Source organism: Sorex araneus, chromosome 5 (genome assembly GCF_027595985.1).
Source record: "Sorex araneus isolate mSorAra2 chromosome 5, mSorAra2.pri, whole genome shotgun sequence".
Taxonomy (NCBI): Eukaryota; Metazoa; Chordata; class Mammalia; order Eulipotyphla; family Soricidae; genus Sorex; species Sorex araneus.
Window position 1 is genome coordinate 80,401,356 of NC_073306.1, and position 22,259 is coordinate 80,423,614.

The 22,259-nt window shown below is 39.8% G+C and overlaps 1 protein-coding gene across 1 annotated transcript in view; it reads right to left on the reverse strand.

Annotated features, from left to right (window-relative positions):
- Positions 1–1,515: 1,515 nt before the first annotated feature.
- TGFBR3 (transforming growth factor beta receptor 3) overlaps positions 1,516–22,259 on the reverse strand; it is a 205,338-nt gene continuing 184,594 nt past the window's right edge. The window contains exons 15-17 of the mRNA XM_055138730.1: positions 19,309–19,350; positions 17,144–17,251; positions 1,516–4,955 (exon numbers count right to left, since the gene is read on the reverse strand). Of these exons, the coding sequence (XP_054994705.1) occupies positions 4,837–4,955; positions 17,144–17,251; positions 19,309–19,350 (269 nt within the window). The 3' untranslated portion in view covers positions 1,516–4,836. The remainder of the gene's footprint in view (positions 4,956–17,143; positions 17,252–19,308; positions 19,351–22,259) is intronic.

Consider the following 22,259-nt stretch of genomic DNA (forward strand, 5'->3'; position numbering starts at 1 on the left):
GGTATGCGGGACCCGGGGCTGATATCTCCAAGCCTGCTGGATTGGGACTGGGCCTCCTCCACCCAGATCCCCCATTGTCCAGTGGCTTGGCAGCCATACCCACTAACTGCCCCTGGCGCCATGTAATCCCATCAAAGGCCAAGATCCAGAGACTATAAAACAGAGCTTTTGGAAGTGCTCAGCCGAGAATCTCTTATAGTCTAGCCCACTGATGTACCTAAAGCAGCACACATGTATTGGTTATAACATACTTGCTTGTGTTCTCTTATATACATTCTCTGTCCCTCTCAGAGAGCCTGGCAAGATACCAAGAGTATCCTGCCCTCATGGCAGAGCCTGGCAAGCTCCCCGTAACATATTCGATATGCAAAAAACAGTAACAATAACAGATCTCATTCCACTGACCCTGAAAGAGCCTCCAATACAGCACCTTTGGGAAGGCCGAGTAAGGAGAGGCTGCTAAAATCTCAGGGCTGGGGACGAATGGAGATGTTACTGGTGTCCGCTCAAGCAAAACAATAAACAATGGGATGACAGCAATACAGTGATTCAATGCTCTAATCTAATCTTTGATAAACTAGAAACTCATTTGGTAGGGGATAAACCACACAAAATTTGAGGTCAAGAGGTGAGGAAGGTAAAAAAAATCCAGGCTTGAGAAGGATAGGGTGGAAAAACGTGGGGGGTGGTGGTGAGGGAGGTATCTGGGAATGTAGGTAGCTTATTCTCTTCAAACCAAGTTTGGGAGGTTGAACTTTATGCTAAAGCAGATGGGGAAATTACTTTACATCTTAGGTAGAAAATGATTCTATTTGAGTAGCTTTAGGTTTTCTTAGCTGAAGTGTGCAGTGAGCTCAATGGTTAGGCTGCTGTGAGACTTTGGTTTATGAGATAATAGGTCTCTGTCTGGAAACCAAAGTGGTGTGGAGGAAGATACTCCAGAAGAAAAGTAAAGTGTGTTGTTTTTAATTTGGGGGTGGAGGAGACAAAGTGGAGTCAAGTTAGATTCCCAAGTTTCTAGCTTGGTCAGATGAAAGATGACTTTGTTTCTGACATTTTTATAGAGAAATCTGGAAGCACCATGGGGGAATAGAGAGGGGATAAATGTAGTCGATGCAGAATACACATTATTTTTCCTTCCCAAATACGCTTTCCTTGCCTCTAGAAAATTGACAGAAAGCCCAGGACTGAATCACAGAGTTGACACCACCTTCGGTCTCCTGACATGTCTTATGAGCAGATTGACAGCCAGCTCCTTGGGTTCAGTTCCCGGGTGCCGGGCACCACCTTCCTGGCTGGGTAAGCACATTACTCAACCGTCTGTCTGTCCCTAAGGGAAAGAGGGTCTTTTGCTCTCCTTAGGTTGAATGCCCTTTTTCTCTGCTCCAGTGAGCTAAATTCTTTCAGCCTCCTGTTTAATATATTTGGAGCTGACGATTTAGGAGAAAACACATGAAAATGTATTGTGATAGCCTGAGGGGGAGAGTTTAATAATGACCAAACACAAGGCATGAATAATTGATATATATCTTTTTATTATGCACAGATAAAGGACTTAAAACTGTGGTTATCAAAACTATACATCTAAGCATGTTCAAAAAAATTGCAGACACATTGAACAGAGAAAATAGTACACCAGGGGTGTTCAAACTGGCCACAGGGATTTAAAGGGTACTCTTTTTACCCTCATAGATAATGAAAAACAGCAACAAAATCAGGCTCATTTAGGAAAAACCAGAAGAGAGAAGCATTGTATCTGGAAACTGATAATAATCCTTTTAAGAAAAACATCTGTCAGTGTCATAAACAACCCCCAGATAAAACAAACAGGAAAAATAAATCACACACAAGATATACCCAACACAATGTGCTCTGTGAACACACCTAGCAGTACAACCTTCACTCAAACTATGAGGTAGTTACAGTACAGAAAGATTGGGACAGGGTGCGCCCCCACACTCACTCCCAATCACAACCGCCACAGAGCACACACAGGGAATGGGTTTGCAATCTCAGGAGAAAAGGAAAAGACTAGTCCTTGTTGTTGTTCAGAAAATGCTACAGAAATAGTTTAGAAGAATTCTGACTTTTAAAGTACAGAGTAACAGCTGGTAAACACCTCATGGTGAAGAGTTACAGGATCTTATACAGATAATCTGTCTTGCAGTTCGGAACATTTCAACAATAGCTTTTCATCAAACAAAACAAAATGCATTCTGAGAATTAAGGGTGCAGCCTGAAGACAAAAGAACAACTTTGCAGATAAGAAGAGTATAACTGGAATATGTTACTTTTTAAAAATCTTACACAATATGTTATAAAGTAAGCTGGTACTTTGTATTGAAACTGTGAAGTATGAAGCAATTGGAAATGCTGTAACACAAAGATAAGAAAACACTTTAAAAATGTTCTGTTTTTAGAAATGCTTCAGCAATTAATGACATTCACTTTTCAATCAACTATGGGATAAGGTTTCAACAACACAGATTTCTTGATCTAAATAATGACTTATGACAAGAACTTCCAAAAAACTAATTTTTTTATCTTCTCTTAAAAAAATACTTTGGTTTGTCTCCATAAATTTGTAAATTTTTAATTTATAAAATCATTGGCAATGTAGTATCTCTCTTAAAAATATACACTTAAATATATTACAAAAGGTTTTAACCCTGTCCATCTAGGCACTGGATCTTTAAATACCTCTTAATAGCTATTTTTCTTTGCAATAAGATGGAAAGGGCTTTAAGAAAGACAAAGCACTGATCAAAAGAATTCACAGTAACTGAAATTAAACATTTCATATGGAGTAACCTAAATTTATCTAAAAACACTTAAATATATCTTTATACATGAATTTTTGTAGTAAAATATAGCTATAAGTGACTTAAAGACTCTAGTCTTCTTTGAAGACATCTTTAAACTTTTTTATACATAGAATATGCTTAAACAATACATTCTGCTGAAGGTTAGGCAAAGCGCATTATTTTCAAACACAGGTAGCGTAATCTAGCTCTGATACCTTATGTTAGAAAAAAATTAGCCAAGGGAAAAACACTCTGCAATCTCACATCTACCTTTGTATGCAGAATCTGTAAAGTTTCCTGTATGTCAATGTAGATAGCTAGAAATCTTAGCTCTCAAAGTAATCTGTTCTGATTAAAATGATATCCTTAGGACCATCTGCAGAATCCACTGAGTGGCAATACAGTCAATCTCCACCTACTTGTCTGTCATGATGTTTTTCTGTCATCATCTCCTACTTCACATTCCATTTACAAAGAATCAGGCACAACTTCCTTTATGGGCAACGGGACCTGTATACGAAGATTCTGGGTACATTCTAATCTCACAAAATGCTGAGCTGTTTGTGGAGAATTGTGAAAAACTTTTATTTATTGGCAAGGAAGCAGCCCTCAGTAGTAAATGGCTTGGCAATGACATTTTCTCCTGGCATTTTTTTTTTTAACAAAAAGGTATCAGTTGAGCTTATTTTGTTGGTAAAGTGGCATCATATGATTCCATTTCATGAAATTTACCTCAAAAGCTTTTTTGAGTGTGGGATATATTTAAGGCAAGAGAGCTACAGAAACCCAACGAAGTGCCTCTTTCCATATCCCATTACTTTCTTGGCAGAACTGGGAATACTGTCCAGATAACCAACTGGAACCAAACAGGGTCTGCCATTTGTATCTCCCAAGAGCTTGATTTTCCTGAAAGGGTCCATTGAAAGGATTGACCTGTTTTGAATCAACATACAAATATCTACCAAATATATGTAAGAATAAATTCCAGCTCTGGAGGTACAGGACAAATGGGATTCCCCCCCCCCCAACTCCTCTTCATCTGAGAAAAACGAATGTGTCAGATGATGGATTATAAACTTGCACTTTCATTCACAGAGTCCTGTGCAAATTCCTCCTCAGTTTCGCAAATGAAGTCTGTCCGAACTGACAGGCCACTTTAGCAGGGCAAAATGTCTTAAAGTAGCTCAAATCTGCAGCCCCAGATTCTGGCCATTTTCCACCTCTAACTGGACAGGAAATAATTTTGCATTAAGACAGTTTTGCAGGCCGTGTGCTGTTAGGGTGGAGGGGGAGGAGGAAGCGGACAAGGTCATCAACAAGGTTCTGGCCCAGGGAACAAGAAAGGAATGTTGCCTAGCTGTGTGTCAGGATTCAGTCCTGAGGGCAGTGCCCAACAAGTCCTGCATTTCACTTTCTCTCTCTCTCTCTCTCTCTCTCTCTCTCTCTCTCTCTCTCTCACACACACACACACACACACACACACACACACACACACACAAAATACACATGTACACTTAAGGTGTGGGAGCGGATGTGAAGGATGTCTCCTGACAAACGTGCAAATTCCATAAGGGGAAACTTTAGAGCACATCTTTTGTTTTGACATCTTGGTTCAGTTAGAAAAGAATCTTTGGCCACATCTCACTGGTTCTATCTGGCTCTTACCCTTTTACCAGCTCCTGGAGTCTGGGTAAAACTCAGGACCTCCAATCATGGATGTTCTTACCTGGACAAAGCAGCATTTTTAAAAACTGGCATGTGTTTCACATTGAAAACCCCCAAGCCCAGAAGGGGCTGGTGAAGAAGGCCACCACCTCAGCTTTCACACATGAATTCTAGAGTGTTACTCATGTCCAGGGTCACCAATATATCAGCCCTGGAGCAGGGGTGGGGGTGGGGGTGACGAATACAACAGGTGATCTTTGTACTGAAACTCATCTCTCTTTACAAGGGAACCACAATCAAGTCTTCCGAGTCTGAACGAACGGACGCTGGCGGCCGGGAGGTCCTGCCTTCGGCCTGGGCCGGCGGGCTAGGCCGTGCTGCTGCTGGAGCAGGGCGTGCTCTGCGTGCTGCCGATACTGTGTGCTGCGCTGCTGTTCTCCGAGGCCGGCGGGGACGTGGGCACCTGCTGTCTCCTGGCTGTCTCCCCTATAGGTAAGAAAGGGACAAAGGGAGAGTCATGTTTCCTTGGCTCATTCCTGAAGAGAATATGCCCCCAGTCCCTGCCCCAATTTTGCTGCTTTGCAGAAGTATCGGTGCACCATAGGCAGGAGACCCTAGGGCACTGAGGGCCTCCCACCAGAAGGCAGTTCCATTTGTTGGGGTGGGAAACGAACTGCAAGAGGGGATGGGAAAAGAACTGGTCTGAAGCTTGGCAAGGTAGAGTGGGGAAGGCGCCTGAGGGGTGACATGAAGCCCTACGGTCCTAGAATCTTTGAAGAAACCAGTACAGCCAGGCAGCACTGGATTCGGGTGTCACAGTGGTCACCCCTCACTCAGTGCTGCAGGGTTTGGAGGGAGCAACCTTTATTTTATTTCATTTTATTTTATTTTCATTTTGGGGTCACACCTGGCAATGCACAGGGGTTACTCCTGGCTCTGCACTCAGGAATTACCCCCGGCGATGCTCACGGACCATATGGGATGCTGGGAATTGAACCCGGGTTGGCCACATACAAGACAAACGCCCTACCCGCTGTGCTATCGCTCCAGCAAGGGGGAGCAACCTTTAAAGGGCACTCAGTGAACAGTGATGAGTTCTAGTTCTTCTCCGGAAGGTACTTGCTCAAAATGGCAGTGAAGCTGAGCCCTTGCCCGAGCTCCAGCTCCAAGGACACTGCAGAAATAGGGGGAGATTGCTCTGGAGGATTGCTGGGGTGGGATGTGGGATAGCGGCTCACATGTGGGGACTATGGTGGCCTGGGAACAGTCCTCTGGGCCTCCAACCCAGGTGTTCCCTGCCAGGTACAATGTATAAGTTGCTCCTAAAACATTAAGAATTCCACTTTTCATTGCATTCCCCACTGCATTTCAGTTAAACCCATTCCTCATGCCAAATATGCAGAGTTCCAGGAGGGAGGAAACCCAGGGTCACACACATGGTTTGCATTTAGCACTGCAAAAAAGCTTGAGAGTTGTCTTTTCTTCAAGAAAAGGGCCTCAGGATAGCCCTTAGAACAAAACAAAAATGGCTGTAGGGAGGGAAAAGTGATCAAGCCTCTCGGATGACAAACACTGCGTTTTCTTTGAAAAACCAGGGCATAAACTTCATAAACTTCTGACCAGTTTATGAGAATGGCCAATCGGGAAGCCCCAGAGGGCCAGGTCTGTTTCTGGACGAGCTGCCTCCTTCCTGTCTTGCTGAAACACACAGCTTAGAGCCCAGATAAGCAGCCCTCCCTCCAGCTGCTTCATTAAAACAAAACAGAGCAAAAGCTCTGCCCTCTAAGAACAGCCTCAGTACAGGACCATGCCTCCCCCGACCCCGTTCCCTTTCTGGGGCCCCTCAAAAGCCTCTGCTAGAAAACAGTCCTGCAAGATGCAGAACTCTTGGGTCTGGTTACAACTTTCTCTGTCACAATTTTATGAACCGAACCCACAGAGCTGCAGTGAAGTTCTATATCCACTCCAGGGCATCTCTCTGCTTGTTACAGTATTTGGCATTGCCTGTATTTCCTCATATTAATTTTTCTCCTGGGATTGGTGGGATGGAGGGGGATAGATGAAGGGTCAATATTCCTGTGAGACTTGGAAACATTGTAGTTTCACTTTTCTTTTTTTGGGGAAATCTCTATTTTGGACCTTTCCCAGCACTGGCTCTGAGGATGTGTGTCTGTCATTAACGGTACAGAAGACTGCCAAAAACCCACCTTCCCCAGAGCCAAGCTTGAGTTCTAAGAGGAAAGTGAATCTTAGCTATTTTGATGTGAAAGGGACAAAGAGATAGAGGAAACTTGCAACAAAACCTGAGTATCATGACTTTTTTTTTTTAATCCAGAGCCAGATATTCCCGTGAGTAAGACACTTGCCTTGCACAGAGTTGACCCGTTTCAATCCCCAGCACCCATATGGTTCCTTGTGGCCTACTATGAGTGTTCCCTGAGCACAGAGTTGGACATAAGCCCCGAGTACCACTGGATGTGGCTCCCAAACAAAACAACAACAAAATTTAGCCTCCTTACAACTCATATGGTGATCCACGACTAAACTGAACCTCATGTCATCAGTTAGAATGACTATTGTAATTGAACAGGAAGCACGCTTTAAAAATGTCTTTTCGAAAAATAAAATAATCTTCTTCCCACTTACATGAGGATCTATTAAAATAGTAGGTCAGTGCTCCTCTTTCTTTTCAATCTTACCTCGACCTTAGGTGTTCAGCCCAAGAAAGAGTGGGCATTGCCTCATCTATTGCAGGGACTGGGTCTCATCCTGAGTTGGACATGTGCTTGCTTATTCACATTTAGGAAAGATGCCAGTACTATCCCCTGCCCAGGAAGTCTGAATATTTGCTTTCCGATGTCTATTTGCCAAATATAATTTGTTGCTGTGTCAGTTTATTTTAATCAGTGTCCATTAAAAAGTTCTTTCAAGTTGCAGAGTTCTGGAAACTCTGATGCTATTAATGCAGAATATTATCTAAAATGAAACCCCACACAAAACAAAACAAAGCAGTCCCCTTACCCCAAGACTGCATTTCACTAAGATCAACAAGTCCACTTAAACTAATGGTTTAGGGATTTGGAGCCAGTAACCCTTATCTGAAAATCTTCTTGGAAATGTCAAAAGTATCATTTACACACTCCCTTCTACCTCTGTGACTATTTTGCTATATAATACTGAAGATTTTGCAATATAACCAAGTTGATTACTTTCTGAGAAATTTGCAAAAACAGTTTTCTAAATGTCAGATGCTAGTAGCACTACAGTAAAATTTATCACAAGAAAGTAAGATGTATTGGTGCCAGAGAAATGATTTGGTGGATATTGAGGTTGCACCTGGGTTAGATACCCAGCACCCCATATAGTGCCCTGAGCACTGCCAGGAGTTATTTCTGAGCACAGAGTCAGGAGTAAGTCCAGAGCACTGCCAGGTGTGTCCCCAAAACAAACAAAAATAAGGACCCCAGATAAACAACCCAATAAAGACCACTAGGTTTTCTGAGAGGGATCTTTTAGTTCACTTGCCATCTGTCAAAGTGATATCTGATTTCTTGGAGCACAGACTTTGTCCTTGGGTGACAATACAACTGACTACATCTGGACAAGATGGGACAGGGGATCTCAGAACACGTGGAGTAAGTCCCCCCACTTAATGTATGACGTTCAAAGGTGGCTGGTTGCTCCTAAATATCAAATTTAGGTATCCAAATAAATATGCTCAGTTTCTACAATTCACTCCTAAAATTCTAAATTTTAAGAAAGATAAATAAAATTCCAAACATGAAGGAAGTAAATCTGGAGGGAGAGTGTCATGGAAGAGATATTTGGTGCTTGGGGTACTCTGGAGCAGAGTGTATGAACTCCACTAAGACACAAAGTACCTATCATTGAGCCTAGATATTGCTAGAGATGCTTTTAAAAAGAACAAAAATATATATCTTTTGTTCGTTTGTTGGTGACACCCAGTGATGCTCAGAGCTTACTTCTGGCTCTGCTCTCAGGAATCACTCAGGGGACCATATGGGATCAAACCTGGGTCGGCAGGTACAAGGCGCTACACCTGCTATAATATCTCTCTGGCTTCAGAAAAAATAAGTATTTCTTAAGAAAAACCTACTTAATTCTTTAGCTTGCTATGGAGCTATCCAGATCAGATTCCTTGCCGCCTATTTGGTGATCCACTTTACAACTGGGCTCTTATCTCTTAAGCCTTTCAGCACAGCAGGCCCAAAGGAAGAGCAATCTTAGAAAGACATAAGTGGAGAAGCTCTATGTGAAAATAACAGAATTTTAAAGAAAGATGAGAAGAATCTTGGTTATTTAGCTCAAAGGAGACTCTTTGAAAACATTATCCACAGAGGATTATTACAGAAAGGAATGGAGAGCTGTTCTGATTCCCTTGAGGGACTAATAACATGAGGAAATGAATTTTAATGGCAGCACTAAGGGATTTACATTACACAGAAAAGAACTTGCTAATTATAAGAATTGGTTATGAAAGAATTTATTAAATTTATGGAGACTTATGAAATCACCTTTTTGGGAAATATATAATAAGCACTGAACTGAAAACCATACGTCTGGAGATAATTTTATAATTACTTGATGCTGGAAAGAAAACAAAAATATTTCCCTTTATGTTTATGCAATTTTATACCAATTAATATTTTGGTTTCTTGATATTCCTTGAGAATGTAATTAAATCACAAGCTAATTTGGTAGAGAATGAGTTAGACTTTAAAGACATTTTCAAATGCTTTTTATCATTTTCAAAAATTGTTTCTTCCTGTTCTCCAAGTTAAAACACCTTCCTTCCACAGGTTTTACTACTCAAAAGAGTAGGTTAAGCATTATCAATTTGAGGGGAAAAAAAGAAATGCTTCAAGTCCATAATTAAAATCTTTCAAATTCACTACCCATCACTTTCTTTTTATATTATGGCAGTGTGGTAAACCTGTCAGTACCTGCACTTTGATTTTCTCTGACTAATTTACTATTAACCTGACATAAGCATTAGAGTGATAAGAGTGAATTCTGCTTTCTCAACTTTGATACTAGGTTTCTGACTATTCTAACTGCATATTTCAGATCCCTGGGATCTTAGCCAATCTTCTTGCTGCTTCTCTTTTCATCTGGACTAGGCTTGGGAAAATTTGAAGGAACCCAAAACACTTGATAAACACAGATTTTCCCAATCAAAAGCTCTAAGGATCTGGGTAAATGACTTTATCTTAGAAGGTGCATGGTGTATTAAACTGGGGGTTTCTGAATATAACTGGACTGACTGGGAAAGTATGCCTAACTGAAATTTCATCTTATTATTTTATTGTAAAATAAATGCTGAAAAAAATAAAAAAATAGTGTTTTTTACCATGTTTAAGGCTTTTTCCTGACAACACATCTGAGCAACAATAAATAATGTACATTTTTGTAAGACTTTTCAATTCAGAAAGCTTTTGGCAAGGTATTTTTTGGCTAAGCATTCTAACCTTCAGTAACCTTGTGAGACTGGGCGCTTGTCTATGCATACTAAAGGGAAATACAGTCAGCACACCTAGCTCATGAGGGTAACCAGATTAGCCACTCAACGAATCTGATTTCCAAGTCTAATTTCTGATGAGAACCCACCTCAAGGGCACTCTGATATGTGTCGAGAGAGGCCTCCCTGACCTTTTCCTTCTTGCTTTTATTATTATCGCCAGCCTGTTGGTGTATCCTGTTCAGGGGTCATAAAGGCCAGGTGAAATCAGAGAGATCATAATAATATCAAGCTTATCATTCTGTAGTGTTTCATATTTCAGCTTGGAGAATAGGGAGGAAAATTTTTTGAAAAAAGGACCTCTAAAGTAGTCTAATTCATTCTCTTTATAGGAATTCATAATTAAATTATAAATAGTTACAATTTTAGAATATCAAGAAACAAAGACATTCACTGGTATAACAACTTATACATAGGCCTTGAAATAATTTCACCAAAATGATAAATTCAGAGATTTTTACTTTAAAAAATTGTTTGAAGGCTACATCTAGTAGTACTCAGAGGCCATGTGAAATCAGTCACTGAAACCCAGGCCATTTCATATTCAAGACACTTGAATGCTTTACCACTTATGGATGACCCTGACTCCAATGTAGATATTGAGGGGTGAAAGGAGGGAAACTGGGAGCAATGGTGGTGGGTGAAGGGATGGTGTTGGAATATTGTATATTCCAACAAGAACAACTTTGTAACTGTGTATCTTATGGTGATTTAATTTTTTTAAAAAATTAATCTATAAGAAACAAAGACCAGGAGTAGAGATAGGAGCATGAAAAATTGGAAACGGGTGAGGAAATATGTGAGTAGGCTGACAAGATGCAAGAGACCTACAGTCAAAGCCAACACTGAGAACAATTGACTCAGAGCTCTCAAAAACTCAGGACTTGTATATGATCAGGCCTCTGGAAGAGAGGATGGACATGGACTCAAGAAATGGAGTTGGCAGAATTTCTATATAAGGGACAGTAAGATTTTTCTAACTTCCCTTCCTGACTTCATGGGCTAGGACCCTGCCCTTCCTCATCAGAAGACAGGAAGTTTACTCTAGAAAGAGGATGAAAATGATAGTTCAGGAACCAGCAACACTAGGGGCAGCTGAGGGCAGAGAACTGAAATGAAAAAAAGGAGAGAGAGCAAATGAACCTATATGCTGCTGAACGCTGTACTCCTGCAAAATGCTGACAGAACTACGTCAGGAAGGAAACAGAAAAATCTGTTCTGTAGGAAACACGTCGATCTTAGAAGTTTCTTTACCAGTATAAATGAAGTGATTTATATTTATATTTATAAATATAAATATTAATTATATTATATTATATTATATTAATTATATTAATAATGCAATAATAAATAATTATATAATTTTAATATAATTATATTAATTATATTAATTCTTGTTCCTCATATTTATATATTTATATATATTTATATTTATATTTATACCAGAAGTCCCCAAACTATTCTTAAACAAACCCACATTAATTATTCTATATTAAAATTATACTAATTTTGTTTAATAGTTCTAATTTAATCCACTATTAACCTTAATCTGAATTAGCTCCATATTCACGCACAGGTGAGATATTGCATCCTTGAGACAGAATAGACTTTTTAATTCACAGAAAATTTTTCTTGGAATTAAAAAACTGAAGGCAGTATTAAAAATTAAGTGGAAACTAACAGATGCAACCAACTCAGGTTTGATCCCTGGCATCCCAGATGGTCCCCAAGTCTTGCCAGAAGTGAACCTTAGTACAGAGCCATGAATAAGCTCCGAGCACCATTGGGTGTGGCCCAAAGCCCCCATGCCACAAATTTAGTGGAAATGAAAGATAAACATAAGCTAAAATATATATATATATATATATGAAAATCTGAAGCAAAAGGGAAATTAGAGGATCATTCCAGAGGTTCAGTTTTCCCAAAAATTATTCATAGTGTGAAAGGAAAGCATGTATAAGAAACATTAACAAAAGGAGTTTCCAGCACTTATGATTGTGAGTTTCTAGACTGAAGGATTCAGCGTCTAGCATAATGTACAATACATCTAAGTTAAGGACTATCAGTGTAAATGTTATTTGAGAAAAAAAAAGTCACAAATCTGAATATGGGCACTGGTGAAGGGATGGGTTCCCGAACTTTGTATGGGGGAAGCATAAGCACAGATGTGTATAAATCCGTAACTGTACCCTCATGGTGATTCATTAATTAAAAATAAATAAATTTATTTAAAAAAAAAGTCACAAATCTGAATGTCAAAGCAAGCTTCAGAGCTAGAAGATAATGAAAAGTGCATTCAAAATTAAAAGGAAAATTAGTGTAATATGAAATTTTATGCCTTGCCAAACAATCTTCTAAGTGTTTATAAACTGAGGATATTGGCTGAGGTACACAGCTCAGTGATATTTACTTTTAATATATGAGGTACTACATTCAGTCCCTAGTACCACAAATACATTTTAAAAATTAATATATTTTCAGATATGAAAAAACACTGATATTTTGTCTATTTTTTAAACCAAGAAGGGACATGACTTTATCTGAAAGATTCAATGAAGAGTGAAACAATGTCTGAAAAGCAAGAAAAGGGAGTGAGGTAGTAAGACACTCATATTTTACTTAGTCTTCTTGAACTACTTTTCCCCTTAATCTATGCTGAGATAAACTTTTAAGTATTGGTAAAAATTATTAGTACTGCTCCTCTCAACCCCTCCTCCCCCCAGACCAAAAACTCAAGCATAACAAAACCAAATAACCCTGTATACAATATTGTGTATGACTTTAGGGATCTTCAGTGAACCTTAGAAGAGTTTCAACTAGCTAGGCCACCAGGAGCAAAGGATGTCTATGGTTCCATTCCACACATTTCCATCCCAATTGCCCCATCTTAGTTGAGAATGTGGGTTTTAGGGATGGAGGTGTTCAGAGCTATCAAAGCCTTAAGGAAGTCTCCCATATTGTGTCCAGAGCTGTCATATGATAAAATGGAAACCCAGCTTTTTGAGACTAACATATATTCCACATACGTAAATATAAATCTACAATTCAAACATGTGATTTAGTTTTGTGCTCTGTTCTACAGACGGAATAGAAAGCATCATCAAAGGGAAGTCATTCAGATTAAAGATTTTTCTGATATAGAGGCAGATGCTGCCTTAACCCCAAATATGCCATGTCAGGTCTAAGCTACACACTTTAGATTACTGTGAAAATTGAATGGACTGAGGAGACCCATAAATAAATCTCTCAGAAGAGAGCAGAATGAGCGACATGCCACAGCGATACCTCCAGACCCCATGCCAGGCTGTCTTATCTGGGGCAAACCTCACCCACTCCAATAGAGCACCAGAGGCCGAAAACCTCCAGAACTCAATTGCTGCCATGCTCATGGCCAACTTCCACAGGCTTGATGAGCCTCATCCATGAGTGAATCTGCTGAAAAACCCAGGTATGCAGGAGTAGTGACCAAAATCTCTAGGCTTGCACAGAGTCAGGAGGAATGGGCGACCTCCCCCGATCTTCCTGTGCTTCTGGCAGTCTGGCAGTTACACCCATGAACTACCTCTGGCGTCATATAAACTCATGAATGGCCATGATCTAGAGTTTCAGAAACAAATCTCTCAGAAGAGAGCAACATGAGTAACATGCCACAGAGATGCCTCTGGACCCCTAAGTCACAACCGGCTTTTCAAAAAATTGCATTAACCTCATCTGCATCACAGAATTTAAAATTTTAGAATTCCTGGAGCATGTGGGCTGGAAATGTGGCTGTGTAACATCTCATACTTTATACCACCCACGTACCATGCCAAGGGCTTAATGGTTTGGGTTCTGGGTGAAATACAACAATCTTCATACTCTAAGGAAACCTTTCTAAAACATTTTTAGCAGATTATTCATAACAAGCAATACAAAATAAATTTTTAAGTCTTGCTTTGGGGGCAGGCTTTGGGGGTTGGGGTGGAAAAATTTGAAATGTGGTGATGGGAAAGTGTAATGGTAGTGAGACTGATGTTGGAATATTAAATTTAATTAAAAATTAAAATAAATTAAATTAAAAAATTGAATGAACTCAGTTGGCAGTTGTATGCCAACCTCTCACCACTGACTACTGCATTATGATCTTTTTGTCTAAACTTGCTGTCAGCTGACCCAGATAAAACTGACTGAGTTGTCAACTAGAAACTACCTGTGAGCCTTTTTCATGTTTGTATGACTCTGCTACTCCTTTAAAAATGAACCAGAGGCTACAGATTTTACTAAACAGTGATTTTGTCATAGTATTATCTGTGATACTATATGTTTACAGCCCAATGACAATGTCTATACGCTAATTTTTAGTTTCTAAATGAGTACAATTTTTCTGTTGGAATCCATCACAAATAGGGACTAAAAACTTTTTTACTTACCTACTTACAATTTTATTTCCATAATAACATAATTTATAGAAAAAAGTACTTGATTTTTTTTTTTTGGTTTTTGGATCACACCCGGCGATGTACAGGGGTTACTCCTGGCTCATGCACTCAGGAATTACTCCTGGCAGTGCTCGGGGGACCATATGGGATGCTGGGAATTGAACCTGGGTTGGCTGTGTGCAAGGCAAATGCCCTACCGGCTGTGCTATCACTCCAGCCCCAGAAAAGAACTTTAAAGTCTCTAGTTTTTGAGAGAGAAGGGGAGAACCACAGTCAGGCTCTAGCAATAACACTTGACTCCACTTTGCTTTAAAACTCAGCTTTAAAAAAAAATAAAGTACTTTTTTCTATAAATTATGTTATTATGGAAATAATTCTACTAGCAATAGAATTCTACTAGCAATAACACTTGACTCCACTTTGCTTTAAAACTCAGCTTCCTTAAACTTCCTCAAAGAAGAAACTCCCTCAAAGAAAAAATTCAAATAACCAAAAGGCACATGAAAAAATGCTCTACATCACTAATCATAAAGTAGATGCAAATCAAAATAACAATGAGATATCATTTCACACCAAAGAGACTGGTACACATCTAAATGAACAAGAATAACCAGTGTTGTCATGGAAGCTAGAAGAAAGGGACCCTCATTCATAACTGGTGGGAAATGCCAATTGGTCCAGCCTTTTTGGAAAACAATATGGACATTCCTCATAAAACTAGAAATTGAGCTCCCATTTGATCCAGCAATACCACTTCTTGGAATATACTCTGAGGTCCAAAAACGCGCAGCAGAAACACTATCTGCACTTCTATGTTCATTGCAGCACTATTCACAATAGCCAGAATCTGGCAACAACCCGAGTGTCCAAGAACAGATGAATGGATAAAGAAACTATGGTATATCTACACATTGGAATACTACACAGCTATTAGGGAAAATGAGGTCATGAGATTTGCCTATAGATGGATGGATTTAGAGAATGTCATGCTGAATGAAGTGAGTCAGAAGGAGAAGGACAGATATAGAATGAATGCATTTATTTGTGGGATATAAAAATAAAACAGTGTGAAACTAATATTCAATGCCAAGGAAAATGGGCCAGGAGGACTGGTTGATGGTTGGGAATTACCACAAAGGTGTGGGGGAATGGAGGATAGTTAAGGTAGAGGACAGTTCATTATGACATTATTAGTTGAAAATGATCACTCCAGACAAGAACTGAGTGTTGAAAGTAGGCAAAGGGATATACATGATAATTTTCAGTGTCTGTATTTCAAACCATAATACCTAAAATGAGAGAGAGAAAGAGGAGAGTGAGAGAAGAGAAATGCCTGCCATAGAGGCAGGTGGGGGTTGGGGGTGACTTGAAGGGGTGGGAGGGAAACTTGGGACGCTGGTGCTGTGAAATTACACTAGTGGAGGGATGGGTGTTCGTACATTGTATGACTGAAACACAATCATGAACAGCTTTGTAATGCCCTACTTATGGTGAATCAACAAAAAAAATTAAAAATTAAAAAAAAACCCTCAACTTTTCTATCAGGTTTGTGAGCATGGCTGAGAACAAGAATCTAGGATTATCAGAAATTCAGTGGGGTGAGGGGTTTCCAAGAGTGGCTGTCATTTGGGCCTTCTGGGTTCAGCCTGATTTCTGGACCTGACTGGGCCCAGGATGAACTGAGAGGGTTGGAAGGTGACCAAGATCAAGACCAAGACCAAGACCAGGGCAGTCACAGTTTAGTGCGGTGAATAAGTGTGTGTGGGTGCTCGGCCTTACAAAAATCCCCAAGACTACAAAGGCACCTGCGGCACTTTGGTAATTCCCAATGTATAGTATTAAGATGCCAACAGCTCTTGAACTACATAATCATGTGAGCCATCAAGGGGACTGGAGAGATAGTACAGTGAGTAATGGGCTAATCTAGCATGTGGCCCACCAGAGTACCATCTCCGGCACCCCATATGATCCCTGGAACCCTGCCAGGAGTGATTCCTGATCACAGAGCCTTACACATAGACCATCCCCCATGTCCCACATGGTTCCCTGTGCAGTTCCAGGAGTGATACCTAAGCACAGCACTGAGAATAAGCCCTGAACACCACAGGGTGAAGCCCCAAAACAAACAGCAAAAAGAAAAACGGGTGTTTTGTTTCATCAATGTTGTTTTCAATTTATGAAAATCTGTTCCAAAAATTTTAGTAACTTCATAGAAAGAGAAGAGAATTATTCACTTAGTAAAGAGTTTGTGGCATGGGTTTGAAAAAGTGGAGATATTCTGGCTTGAGCTACCAATGAAGGACTCTTGTGGACGGTGAGCAGTAGTTGGCTGATGTGGTCATAAAATCTTGGCTTCCCTTTTTACTTGCTTCCCATTTATATATCTATTGTGAAGTCTTTAGCTTTGGGAGGACAGTTTATGTTCTTCATTTGCCTGTATCAACTTTCTTTAACAAAACCCAAAGCACAAAATAGCTTTCTCAGATGTTGAACTTCACCAACCTTTCAACTGCACATATAAACATAGTTTAAATTTAAACATGTCTTTTCTAACACTATTAAAAATATTTTTTTGTAAAACTCAATTTACACCAAATATAACATGTAAAAATAACTGGATGGACTTTGTCTTTCATATACTATTTCACACATGCATTAATGACTGCTGTGTGGGTAGGTACACACAGGTGCACCAATCAGTAGACATATAAGATTACCTGTGTGTGAGTAGATGTACCACAAGGCCCCTGTAAGGAGGGCTCCAATCACAAATGCTGCAAATGCAATACCCATCACGGTCAGGGTGTCCAGGCCATGGAAAATTGCTAGAAGGAGGGGAAACAAAGAATACACCGTAAGTTACTCTGCATCTTATATTGCAAGTTTATATTTACTTTATAATCCTGCCAGAAAGTATAAGCAATGACTGGTTAAATCTGAAGGTGAAATAAAAATTCTAGGCCATAAATCTCAAAGGATTGGACCACACGCTAGGCATGCAGGAGCCCTGAAGCTGATCTCTGGCACTACATGGTCCCTTAAGTTCTACCAGGAGTGACCTCCAAGTGCTGTGCTGGGAATAGCCCTTGAGGACCACAGGTTCTGGTCGAAAATCAAAAATAAAATTGAAAAAGAGCAAGAAACCAAGATTCCAACAAAATACACTGTATTTATAACATACTATTTTGTTTTTCTGAAAAGATAAAGGAGATGATAAAGTTTCAAGACTTCTTCAGTTTACAATTCATCTTGAGCAACAAACTTAATTCAAAAGCTTAAGATGCTTTGGAAAGTAAGGTAAATTTCCAACATCACATCTGATACATTGTTATTTATCAACAATAACTATCAACAATAACACTTTACACAAAACCCACATCTGAATCCTTTATAAAAATATTTTTTGTAAAGTATGAGGAAAGGAAATGAGAATAAAAAACATAAAATAAGGATAAACTTTTCCTGTGCATTAGAATACTTTACTGATTTCATATTAAATCCCCGATCTTAACAGTTATGTATTGTGTCAGTGAAAACAATCCACTTTTTTAACTTTGATCTATGAGGTGAAAGGAACTTCTCAGAGGGGTGGGGAGTGATGTCAATTTCATGGTCGGCAAAACATATAAATAGAACCAATTGTTTCTCCATTTGGCAAATATTTTTATATCTGAGATTAATTCCAGCCACAGAAATAAAATATTTGCTTTTGTTTAAGAAAACTACTTTCTTGGGCCCAGAGAGATAATATAGTGGGGAGCCTGCCTTGCACATGGCTTACCTGGGCTCCATCCCATCATTCTGTAGCAAATGGCACCTCTCTTTCTTACAAGCCGCCCACTCCCCAATCCCATATATACCATCCCTCGGTCTACAGATTTTCTTGAATGTCTGCAACTAATATCTTTAGTAAAATTCTCTGTGCAGGCAAACATAATTGATGAACATAAAGCAAACAACTTCTACAGCTGTGTCTTAATGCTACTGTCAGATCACAACAGGTAATGAATTTGTATCTCTAAAAAGAGTAAGTTACTACCTTAACATTATGACCATACGCACCAATGAATCACCAAATTTAATATTTTATTTATTGTTTGTTTGGGGGCCATATTGGTGGTGCTCTGGGCTTATGATTGGCTATTGAGCTTAAGGATCACTGTTGGTGCTGCTTAAGGAACCATGTAATGCAAGGGATGGAACCACAGTTAGTCACATGCAAAAGTGCCTTAACTCCTGTACTATCTCTCCAGCCCCAAACAAATTCATATTTGTTTGCATATATATATATTTGCATATATATTTGCATATATATATATATTTATAGCTCTTTGGGTCACACCTGGCGATTCTCAAGGGTTACTCCTGATTCTGCACTCAGGAATTACCCCTGGCGGTGCTCAGGGGACCATATGGGATGCTGGGAATCAAACTCGGGTCTGCCGTGTGCAAGGTAAATGCCCTACCCGCTGTGCTGTTGTTCCAGCCCCCCAAATTCATATATATATTTTTTGCTTTTTGGATCACACCTGGCGATGCACAGGGGTTACTTCTAGCTCTGCACTCAAGAACCACTCCTGGCGGTGCTCATGGGACCATATGGGATGCTGGGAATCAAACCCGGGTTGGCCGTGTGCAAGGCAAATGCCCCACCCGCTGTACTATCGCTCCAGCCCCACAAATTCATATTTTTAAAGGAAGAAAAGAAGGTTAAAAAAAAGAATAAAAGAGCAAAGAATAAAAAAGAGAGGAAAAATATAGTATGAGAAAAGAACAGAAGTCTCCTTATCAAAACTCAACAATCTGGCAAACATTCTATAACCAACTCATTCCTAGTAAAGCCCAGGAGGCTTTATTTCAAAATAATTGCACAAAGACTTACGTGGAGGATCTGGATTCTGTTTCTCGAAGCTTGGATTTTTATCTGAAACAAAAACATAAAATCACATGCATTTCACAAAGAAACCAAGATTTAATCAAAGGCTCATCACAATCTCTATTGTATGTTAATAAATACTACATGAAAGTTCTGTTCAATGATCTTTTTTAGTGATCAAAGTTATAACATTGATTATTCAGAAATTTTAAGCATGTACATTGTTAACCAATTGTACAAATGCCAACTTGCAGAAACCCTGACGGTAAACGGCCACCTTATGGAACCAGATCCTAATCATTTATGTATGCATGAATATGCTATTACGTTTATTTACAAAAGGATTAATATCTTTACCATGTTTTCCAATGCACTTATATCATTGTTCTTTAAATTTCACGTACACAGTTTGGTAAAACTAAAGTTATACTATCCTTCATGTTTTGTCCTAGACTGTGGCTCCTCTTAATCACTCACATGCTACATTACAGAGACTTTCTGCTTTTATTGTCATTGCTGCCCCTACCCCAAATATTTCCTCTGTCACATATGCTCCCAGAGTAAATGTTCTAGAATCCATTCATGGTTATGGTATTTAAATGGTATTTATGGTATTTACTTAAATTCTTAGACTGGAGAGATAGCACAACAGGTAGGGCATTTGCCTTGCACTCGGCCAACCTGGGCTCGATTCCTCCATCCCTCTCGGAGAGTCCAGCAAGCTACTGAGAGTATCCTGCCCACACGGCAGAGCCTGGCAAGCTCCCCGTGGCATATTCAATATGCCAAAAACAGTAACAAGTCTCACAATGGAGATGTTACTGGGGCCCACTCAAGCAAATTGATGAACAACAGGATGACAGTGCTACAGTGCTATAATGCTACTTAAACTTCTTGATATCTGTCCTTCAGTGTGTGTGTTGGCGGGCGGGGGGGGATACCCACATTCTTTTGCAAGATGCACAAAGTTTTGCCTCCTTCCTCTACCCACTCATCCCAGCTCTTTTTCTAAATGAAATCCTTATCTCATTGGTTTGGCTCATGCTGGGCTCCTTAGTTACTGACATTCTCCAAATGCTCCACACTGCTCCCAGTTGAAATCCCTCCTCCCTGAAGCCATTCTGTTGGCATCTTCACTAACGCTCCTTCCTGTTGCCCCATCTTAACCTTTAGCAGGCTGCACTCTCCTGCTGCAACCCATTCTGATGGTTGAAAAGGGATACCTTTTCAGTTGCATATATGTCACATCTCACTGTCATTCTCTTCTTTTGCCCAGTGCGTAGAGTCTAGTTCTTATTCATCTGTGCATCCTTGGGACTCAGTCTGGCAAGAAGAGGCCCACCGGATAGATTTTGTGAAGGATTATTTGATGTACTGTGATGGACTTTTTGAAAATGGAGGGAATGGAGGGAAACTTGGAATAAGAATATGCGAACATATGTGTCGCTATCACGCTTTCGGGTTCATAAAGCGCTATGTGGAGGTTCAAAGAAGTCTGTGGGAAGGTGAAAAAGAATTCTTATCACTATTTTACAAATGAGTATCTTGAGACTCTGATATGTGATTAAACCCCTGGACACAGATGGAAACTATCAGGGTAGGAATTGAAGCAGAATTTCAGATTCCACCAACTAGGTTAAGTGATGAGTGTTACTCTGTCTTTAGCTAGGGAAGCATTAGGGAGTTACTTGTGTACAGCTACTCATTATCCACAACAGTGAGAACAGCACAGATGAGGGGGGAAACGCCCCATGACTCTTTATTTATGTTTTTGGTATGGTCTATGACCTAAGTGTAAATTACAAACTTTTCAAGAATAAAAAAGGTCAAAATACTTTTTTGAAATGTAAAGAGTCTATGAAATTCAAAGTCACCTATTGAAAAATAAGTTTTGTTTGTTTATTCTTGGTGTCTTGGGGGTCATATTGGTACTTGGGGCTTACTTCTGGCTCTGTTCTTAGGAATCACTCCTGGCAGGGCTCAGGAGCCCACATATGGTGCTAGGAATTGAACAAAGTCAGCCACATGTGAGGCAAATGTCCAGGGTGGGCTTCATGAGGCACCAGGAAGGGTGAGTAGTTGAGGCCTGGACTCCATAAGCAACAAGTCAACAACATTCACTACTCAGCCTTTCACTGAAAAGAAGTGCTGAATCCCAGCACAGCCCTTGAGAATGCACAGGAGGTAAGCCTCTCTTGTCAACTTCATTTTCACTTGGTAAAGTACCTTTATCTAACCTGTGTTGCAATCCATAGAAAAGAAAGAGAAATGGTGGTGAAAAAACATCCCAAACAAGGAGCATTTGAGTTACATGTTTATAAAAAGAAAAGGCTACCTGGGTTTTCAGATGACCATCTTGGCCAGGTGGTTGTACATGCTAAGAACATGTGGGAGCATGGTAGAGCTTGGGGAAGGCACACAAGCAGATAAATCAAAGCAACTCCAACTAAAGAGTGTCCCCTGGGTTTATGAACAGGGTGGCCTTGGCAGGAGGACAGATGCGAAAGTTATACTTAAATAAAATTACTAAGGAAATGAAAATAATTGTGTGTTTTTCAGAAAATCTAATTCCGAATGCAGAATACACACCACCAATAAAATCCACACAAGAGACTGTTTCCTGGGAGTTGCATCCTATTAGCCTTATTGGCAGCCATGAAATAACAATAGAGATGCCTTAAATGTGTATATGCGTATAGTGTTTTACAACTGCAAAAAGCCTTCTCACTTTCAACTTCCAATAATCCTATGAAATAGGGGTCTCCTGATAAGAAGAAGCAGTTTGAAATATTGTCCAAAGGCATTTATGGGTCTTGATAGTGTGCTGCATTCAAGAATCTTCTGGGAAGATTTCCACCCTATCAACCACCCATGGCTAAACTCTCCAGGAGGTTTTAAAAAATGACTCTCCCCTGAGGAGGCCTCACATGTGAGAATTTGGAACTTATAGCAACCCT